This window comes from Notothenia rossii, assembly GCF_949606895.1.
Source record: "Notothenia rossii genome assembly, chromosome: 4".
In the NCBI taxonomy this organism is placed as follows: domain Eukaryota; kingdom Metazoa; phylum Chordata; class Actinopteri; order Perciformes; family Nototheniidae; genus Notothenia; species Notothenia rossii.
The window spans coordinates 6,045,311-6,054,773 of NC_136902.1; the positions used below are offsets into that span (position 1 = coordinate 6,045,311).

Consider the following 9,463-nt stretch of genomic DNA (forward strand, 5'->3'; position numbering starts at 1 on the left):
CTTGGGCTAGAAAGAACTACAATATATATAAATATATACTTGTACACAATGTAAACACTGTTTGTCCTCACTGCTTTCTTATTTATCATTTATTTATTTTTTATCAGGGTGCCATATTTATTTAGTCATAAACATGCAGGTGACCTCTGAACCCTGGAAGTGTTATCAGCAGGAACAAAGTCATGTGACCAGAAGCAGGTTATCTCCTTGTAGGAGAGTGAACGGACCAATCAGAGGGCGGGGGGCGGAGCTTAGGAGAAACGCATCAGTCAAACAGGTTTATCTTGAGCTGAGAGTCCCCTCGCACACATTCAAACAGACTCCTACGCCGGGCAGCACAGTGTGTTCTACAACAAGAAGGATCCACGGGGACTGAAAAAGGTGAGTTTTTGTGACGAAACGTTTAAGATAAATCAGCTAGCAAACCTTTAGACAGGCAGGCGTATCAGGGCAGGCCAGGTGAGGCGTTCAGGTGCAATTAGGAATTTTCTTTGGTTGTTTACCTGCTTCCTTTTGTGTTTCTGCCTCCATGTTTGTCATTCACTCTGAAAGGCAGGACATGCTGGCACAGAAAAGTTATGAAACTAAATTAGAGGCTGTGTTTGTGTTGTGTGACTCACCTTTTTTTAGCCTGTTGTTACTTTTAATTATATATATATATATATATATATATATATAACAGTGCTGGTTCAGTGTGTGTACGTGTGTGAGTGTGTGTGTACGTGTGTGAGACTTGAGGGCAGGTATAAGGAGAGGCTCTATCAGCAAGAGTTTGGCTCAGACTGGAATGGGAAATATGTGGAGAATGTGACTGGCATATGCTGACTTTTTCTAACACACACACTCACAGACATTAAAACACACACTTACAAATCAAGTTTATCATGGCGACCTTCGCATTTCAGAGAGGGGTGCCTTGCTGAACTTGGTCGTTGTGACTTTAGAAAGAGAGGGAGGACGTCCTTAGATTTCTAGTAATTGAAATAGTAATACAGCAGTGTGGAAATACTTTGTTATGAGTAAAAGTACCGCATTTATTTTAAGTAAAAGTAAACCTAAGTGTACCTAAATAACAGCTGGGCAATATATATATATTCTATATCGATATTTTCACATGGTATTTATCGTCTCACATGTTCTGATATTGTATTATTGCATTAGGAGCTTCCTGGTTTTAGAAGCTGCTTTACAGGAAACAGATGTCCTTTTTCTAAATGTAACAAAGGCAATCTTATTATTGCCTTTAATCACATCTTATGGATAAAAAATTACATTGATTTGATATTGATGTATTTGGTTAAAACATATTGAAATCTAAATGTATGTACTTATTATTCACAGGGCCCATTTCACAGTTATATATATATATATATATATATATATATATATATATATATATAATTGGTCATCAAGGGAGCTAACTTTCACTTTCGGGTATGGTAATCCTTCATAATACATTGAGTTTTTATATATATATATATATATATACACATTTTGAAATTAATAATTGGATCCTGCAAAGTAACCATTGTTGTTGAATAAATGTGCTGAAGTCAAATGTACATTTGCCTACAAATTTGAGTGGAGTAGACGTAACATAGGGAAGCATAAGATGGAAATACTCAAATACAAGTTCCTCAAATGTTTAATTATGTACTTTAGTAAATGTAATTAGTTACTTTATTGTGATTTGTAGTCCAGGGTGAAGCTGCTGCAAGCCCAGGCAACTGTCTGCTGTATTTAAACATGAGGAACCTGTGTGTGTGTGTGTGTGTGTGTGTGTGTGTGTGTGTGTGTGTGTGTGTGTGTGTGTGTGTGTGTGTGTGTGTGTGTGTGTGTGTGTGTGTGTGTGTGTGTGTGTGTGTGTGTGTGTGTGTGTGTGTGTGTGTGTGTGTGTGTGTGTGTGTGTGTGTGTGTGTGTGTGTGTGTGTGTGTGTGTGTGTGTGTGTGTGTGTGTGTGTGTGTGTGTGTGTGTGTGTGTGTGTGTGTGTGGCCTCAGATGATTTGAGGCCAAATATCTTATTTAGACTTTTTTTGTTTACATATAATTGTAATGCAATACATGATTGTCCCTAAAAGCGTTGTCCCTACATTACAATAAAAATAATTGATTAATTAATTTTAATAAAAATTCAAGTTAGTAGCATAAAAAGACAGAAATACATAATTTTTTCTGGAAATGTTTCTTCTGCCCGTAAAGTGTCCAAACCAGGCTTTTCTGGATAAGCGCATTTTTAAAACATAGTCATTGTCCATGCCGGTTTCAGTTGGATTATTTGTCACAGTTGCTCCGATCAGATCGGCAAAATCCGGCTTACTTGGAGCATGTGTTTTAAACAGTTGAATCCCTTTGTGAATTGTTTCCACTTGCGGCGTCCTTTAATTTCTTCATTCAGCGGGAATCTAAAGGAATGAATCCTGAGTCCAATAACCATCAAAGTCACTCCAATAGTGCTCCTTAATTACGCTTTCATCCTCCTTTAACAAAATACTTCCCATTCATCCAGTTTGTGACAGGAGTTGTAGCATTTTGAGACTTTTAAACTTTAATTATCGCTGTTGCGCCCCCCCCCCCCCCCAGCTTCCAACAGGAGTCCTTTGGGGGGGCTCTTGGGAAAAAAGGTTGGGAACCACTGCTCTCGATGATACACAATAGCTTGTTGACAGCTGTCCAGAAACACCTCCTCAACACACGCACACACACACACACGCACACGCACACCTACACCTCCTACACACACACACACACACACACACACACACACACACACACACACACCTCCTCAACACACACACACACACACACACACACCCTACACACACACACACACACACACCACCTACACACACACACACACACACACACCTCCTACACACACACACACACACACACACACACACACCTCCTACACACACACACACACACACACACCTCCTACACACACACACACACACCTCCTACACACACACACACACCTCCTACACACACACACACACACCTCCTACACACACACACACACACACACACACACACCTCCTACACACACACACACACACACACACACACCACCTACACACACACACACACACACACACCTCCTACACACACACACACACACACACACACACACCTCCTACTCACACACACACACACACACACACACACACACACACACACACACACACATACGTGCCTTCGACTGCCTGCTTTGTTACTCTTTGTGTTTGTATGTGTGTGTGTATGATGGAGAGTAATTGTTTGAGAGCAGCTGATTGGCTGCAGGGTGTTTGGGTGGAGGTGTTTGCTGTTAGTGTTAAAGGTGTTTTAAAGAGTCTCATGGGACCCTCCTGTTTGGTACGCACATTTTATTTATGCATTACTTTAGTCAGAGAGAATGTGAAATAAAGTTTGGACTATTGAGAGCTAATGCACGTCTGAATTTACACTTTTTGTTATATTGCTTTGGATAAAAGTGTCAGCCAAATAGTTTTTAAATGTAAATGAAACGCTGTAAAAGGTTATAATGACATGTTCAGTTTGATAATGTTCTACCTCTGTCCTAGCAGAGACTTTTTTATTTACAAAATAGTTATTAAAAGTGGCTCAGAAGTGTTTTCACTTTTGACATGATACAATCTGATTATATTTACATGTGTTGCCCAAGTAAATAAGAGCACATTGAAGTCAATATGTGTATAAGTGCATGATGTGTATAAGTCTGTGTGCATGTCATACGCAGTGTTTATGACCATGTGTGTTTGTCTCTGTGTGTTTGCTTCTACTTGTGCCTGTAGCTATTTGGGATTAGCAGAAACGTAGCATTGTCTTTGAACAGGAAGTCGTTTTTAAATGTTCCTATATGGATACAGTGGGTTTGTTTTATACAGCCAGTGTTAAACAAATTATAACACTGTTTACTTCAAGTTCCTGAACGTGTCAATGCAAAAACAGATATGCAAACAATGCATGTTTCCTCTAAAGGTTTGTAATGCAGAATGATTTTTCCCTCCTCTATAAACAAGTCAGGGATGTCTTTTATATCAGGGACAATCTGCACAAAATGCCTGGACATGTCTGAGCGTAAATAAAATATCAAACAATGCCTGATTTCCCTAAAAGCCTTGTGATATGTTCAGGTGTTCTTACTTCAAACCATTGTCCTTTCTACCTGTAGAAACCTGTCTGAAATGCTCCTAACGTACGATAACAAACTCCCAGCTGTCCTTAAGAAAGGACGTCCTAATTATTACTATGCTAGCTGGTTGCTATTGCTAACATTTGCTAGTTTATTTTGCCTTAACAACATATTCTACGCAGTAATATTTGGTGAGGTGCTCAACATAAACTGCCCTTTTTGTATCTGTATTATGAACCAAGAGGATTATAACTGCATTATGCATCCTTGTGTTTTAACTTGTGATGTGCTGCAACAAAAACTCAGTTAAAATGACTTCAATTGAGCTTTTGTACCTGATGAGTTTAAAAAGTGTACAGTGAAGTAAAATCCATTTTTAGGCTGCGTTCAAAACCACTCCTTGTATTGCAGCAACACTCGCAAAGTACACACTGTTGTATGCAGTACGCAGTATGCATACAATTTAGGCGTACTTGAACTTTGAGCCTCTTCCTCAAATACACTACATACTGATATACACCTGAACATCAGTAGGAGAGGACTCTTTAAAGTAGAGACACTACATACTGATATACACCTGAGCATCAGCAGGAGAGGTCTCTTTAAAGTAGAGACACTACATACTGATATACACCTGAACATCAGCAGGAGAGGACTCTTTAAAGTAGAGACACTACATACTGATATACACCTGAACATCAGCAGGAGAGGACTCTTTAAAGTAGAGACACTACATACTGATATACACCTGAACATCAGCAGGAGAGAACTCTTTAAAGTAGAGACACTACATACTGATATACACCTGAACATCAGCAGGAGAGGTCTCTTTAAAGTAGAGACACTACATACTGATATACACCTGAACATCAGCAGGAGAGGACTCTTTAAAGTAGAGACACTACATACTGATATACACCTGAACATCAGCAGGAGAGGACTCTTTAAAGTAGAGACACTACATACTGATATACACCTGAACATCAGCAGGAGAGGACTCTTTAAAGTAGAGACACTACATACTGATATACACCTGAACATCAGCAGGAGAGGACTCTTTAAAGTAGAGACACTACATACTGATATACACCTGAACATCAGCAGGAGAGGACTCTTTAAAGTAGATACACTACATACTGATATACACCTGAACATCAGCAGGAGAGGACTCTTTAAAGTAGAGACACTACATACTGATATACACCTGAACATCAGCAGGAGAGGACTCTTTAAAGTAGAGACACTACATACTGATATACACCTGAACATCAGCAGGAGAGGACTCTTTAAAGTAGAGACACTACATACTAATATACACCTGAACATCAGCAGGAGAGGACTCTTTAAAGTAGAGACACTACATACTAATATACACCTGAACATCAGCAGGAGAGGACTCTTTAAAGTAGAGACACTACATACTGATATACACCTGAACATCAGCAGGAGAGGACTCTTTAAAGTAGAGACACTACATACTGATATACACCTGAACATCAGCAGGAGAGGACTCTTTAAAGTAGAGACACTACATACTGATATACACCTGAACATCAGCAGGAGAGGACTCTTTAAAGTAGAGACACTACATACTGATATACACCTGAACATCAGCAGGAGAGGACTCTTTAAGATAAATGTTTTATTTACATCCTCCTGACTGATGTCTCTTTTCCACAGGAACTTCAAAGCCAGGAACTAGATTTCCTCTGAGATGCGGCGATCTTCAGAGATGGAGCGCAGCTGATCGTCACAAACACATTCAGCTTCAGCAGAATCAGGATTTATTTTAAGGACAAGGACAGAAATAACTTTTAAACAAGATGCCTCTGGAGACGCTCCAACAGCAGCCAAGGAGGACGGCTCTAGCGGGGACCCCCCCCCGCCTGAGGCCGAAGGGGCCGGTGGGGCCCGACTTCTACCGGCAGCTGAGGGCCGTGGCGGTGGCGCCGAGGCAGAGCGCCGTGGAGAGGCTGGAGGCCGACAAGGCCAAGTACGTGAAGAGTCAGGGGGCTCTGAGTAAACAGCAGCCCCTGGAGGTCCTGGAGCTAAGGAACGGGCCTCTGGAGATGAAGAAGGGGCCCCTGGAGGTGAGGAAGGGGCCCCTGGAGGTGAGGAAGGGTCCTCTTGAAATAAAGAACGGGCCTCTTGAGCTGAGGAACGGCCCCCTGGAGATGAAGAAGGGGCCCCTGGAGGTGAGGAAGGGTCCTCTTGAAATAAAGAACGGGCCTCTTGAGCTGAGGAACGGCCCCCTGGAGATGAAGAAGGGGCCCCTGGAGGTGAGGAAGGGGCCTCTTGAAATAAAGAACGGGCCTCTTGGGCTGAGGAAGGGTCCCCTGGTGCTGAGGAAAGGGCCTCTGGAGGTCCTGGAGCTTAGGAAGGGGCCTCTGGATTTGAGGAAGGGGCCTCCGGAGCTGAGGAAAGGGCCCCTGGAGGTGAGAAACGGGCCCCTGGAGGTGAGGAACGGGCCCCTAGAGGTGAGGAAGGGTCCCCTGATGAGCTCTGCTGTGATGAAGCCCACCAGGAAGACTAACACTAAGCCGGGGGGGGCGCAGCTGGACCTGCAGCACCTCAGCAACCTGATCAGTGTCAGTGAGGGGGGGGCGCACTGTGAGGAGAGGGAGCCCGCTGAAACCGCTGACTCAACACAACAAGGTGAGTGTTTTTGTTTTATCTTTAAATTACATTTTCTTTGACTTTTTTTTGCTTTTCAAATCTGTTTTTATAATCTTTTACACTTTTATTTTATTAAAGCTTTTTATATTTTTATTTTTATTTTAGACTTTTATTTAATTATAGCCTTTTTATATTTATTGTAAGTCACTTTGGATAAAAGCGTCAAGCTAAATGCAATTTAATTTAATTTTTGGTTGCACGATTTTAAAAGCATCCCTTCCCTGCTCCTTTAACTCACCATCCCCTCCTCCTCTCGCCCCCTCCTGCAGGCCCGCAGCAGCAGAAGGAGCGTCCGTGCCCCCCCCCTCGCCCCGACTGGTCCAGTCCGGCTAAAATCAGATTAAAAACCTTGGTATCGACCCTTATGGAGGATCCTGGTTCTCCTCTGGCTGCAGGGACGGTGCGCAGGGTGGACGTCCTGCCTCCTGCCTGCAAACCCCCCCACTACATGCTCCAGCCCCTGCAGCCCCTCCCTCTTCACCCCCAATCTCCCCTTCACCCAGGCCCCTCCCACCTGCGTCTCTTCCACACCAGAACCACTCCCCAGGCCTCGCCCCTGAAACCCGTCGTGGCTGCATATAAACCTGAAAGTCCTGCTGGTAAAAACCCCTCCTCCCCCTCCCCCTTCCCCACCTCCCTCCCTGCCTCCCCCCCCACCTCCCTCTCCCCCGCCATCACCCTTCTCTCCTCCTCCAGCTCCAGGAAGCGCCGCTCCCTCGCCCGCTCCAAATCGGACCTGAGTGACCGCTTCTCCATGGAACGTTTCTTCAACCTGTGCGGCGTCGACCCGTCGGACCTGCAGGTCGCCGGCTCCTGCTCCGACATCGTGTCCCTGGCTCGGTTCCGCAGCGTCAGCGCTCCGGGGTCCGAGTGTGCCGGTGAGGAAGAGGAGGTGGAGGAGGAAGAGGAGGAGGCTGGGAACGCCGCAGCAAGAGTTCCTTATGGAATTTCTGTCATCGAGAAGAACGCCAGAGTCATCAAGTGGCTGTACGGACTCCGACAGGCCAAAGACACCAAGAGCACCAACCTATAGCATCTAAAGACTGCTTCAGTACGGATCCGTCCAAAGGGTATTTGTTCTTTAGTATATATGTTAACAAATTGTGCCAAATGTGCATTCCCAGTTTCTCCAAGACTTGAATTGAGCAAAAGGACCAATTTGTTGCACGGGTTGCAACCAGATAATATTTTCAATGTCAATTCATCTGCACATTGTTTTGTAGATAAATATAAATGTCAGAAAATACTGAAAAATGTCATTGGCAGTTCCTCCAAGGCTTTAAATGTTCACAAGTACCAATTTGTTGCACGGGTTGCAACTCAGGATCATTTCCACCATCAGTTAATCTGCAGGTTATTCTTTAGATTTATATAATATCAGAAAATACAGGGGAAATGTCCTGGGTCGTTCCAAGGCTTTGAATGAAGACGGTTAACTAATGGTCTTTAACTGCAACTACTTCCTTGTGAAATAATCTGCAGGTTATGTTCTTCATTTAATATGAACGTCAGGGAATAGTAAAAAAAAAAAAAAGTAGCAGTTTGATGCATTCTGTGAAAAAGGGCTGCAACCAAGGATTCTTATCGACCACTTAAGAAGTTGATTATTTCTCGTTTTATTGTTTGATACGTCACAATTTCTTCAAGCCTTTTAAATGTGCCAAATGAACAATGTACAGCACAGTGGTAAATGGTCTTAAAGAGGCCGGTAATTAGGAATTATTTTCCAGTTTAAATGATTAATCAATTGGATTATAAAATGTCAAAAACATCCTAGTTTTCCAAAGTAGTGAAATGTCTTGATTTGTTTGTTCAAAACCGAAAGAGAAAAGCAGATCATCTCCATATGTGAAGACGACATGTTCAGTAATCAGTTAATGATACATGATAGTTTGACTTGTTGACTAATTGTTGCAGCCAGTGAGATTTAAAACGAAAGTATAAATGTCATAATGAAACTGATAGTAAACTGGGAAGATAAAGTAATTCACTTCCATTTGTTTTTTTATTTTAATAAAATATTTCATCTTTATTTTGGAAATTTTAAGTTTGATAGACGGCGAAAGTCTTCAATATTTCTTTGTTAATTTGTCTTTTTGAAATGCTTTTCTTTGAGGAAGTCCCTCTGTGGTCCCGTAAATGAACGGCATTAAAGATTGTACTGTGAACGCATCCTGTTTGACATTGTTTTATGTTAAAGGGCCCTTTTATGCTCTCTGGGTGTTCCCTCTCCTGTAGTGTGTTCTATAGGTTTGTGTGCAAGTAAATGGTCTGCAAAGGCTAAAATCTCTTTGCTCCCTCGTAAAAGAACACTTCCCTTCCTTAAACGCCTCCATTGGACTCCTTTGTTCACTTCTGGAACATAGTGACATCACTGTTACACTCACGCTTCTATGGGCTAGCGCTCCATCATATTGTATGTGATAGGCTAAGGGGCGGGACATCTCTAAGCCGTTGACCCGACCAATCACAACAGAGCCGGCCAGCTAACCAATCAAAGCAGACTGGGCTCTGGTTTCAGACAGAGGGTGAAAAGAGGGGCTGCAGCATAGGCAGTATGAGAACAATAAAAAGCTTTTTGAACATTAAAGCATGGAGACATGTCCCAGGAGAAACACTACATACTGATATACACCTGAACATGAGCAGGA

The 9,463-nt window shown here is 42.7% G+C and overlaps 1 protein-coding gene across 2 annotated transcripts; it reads left to right on the forward strand.

The window, feature by feature from the left end:
* The first annotated feature begins 225 nt into the window (after nucleotides 1–225).
* LOC307036774 (uncharacterized protein) lies at nucleotides 226–8,984 on the forward strand. Of its 2 annotated transcripts, none has more exons than XM_079677390.1 (3): nucleotides 226–381; nucleotides 5,817–6,791; nucleotides 7,082–8,984. In XM_079677390.1, the coding sequence occupies exons 2-3, from the start codon at nucleotides 5,960–5,962 to the stop codon at nucleotides 7,843–7,845; spliced, it is 1,596 nt and encodes a 531-aa protein (XP_079533516.1). In that variant the 5' UTR covers nucleotides 226–381; nucleotides 5,817–5,959; the 3' UTR covers nucleotides 7,846–8,984. The 2 variants fall into 2 exon arrangements, with proteins under 2 accessions (XP_079533516.1, XP_079533517.1); XM_079677391.1 differs by having other exon boundaries at nucleotides 239–381; nucleotides 5,832–6,791.
* The last annotated feature ends 479 nt before the right edge of the window (nucleotides 8,985–9,463 follow it).

What these genes read in the sequence shown, in the direction of transcription:
- LOC307036774 (XM_079677390.1), top strand. Translation starts at nt 5,960, where the DNA reads ATGCCTCTGGAGACGCTCCAACAGCAGCCAAGGAGGACGGCTCTAGCG. An exon ending in CGCTGACTCAACACAACAAG is followed by an intron (nt 6,792 to 7,081) that starts GTGAGTGTTTTT and finishes CCCCTCCTGCAG; the next exon opens with GCCCGCAGCAGCAGAAGGAG.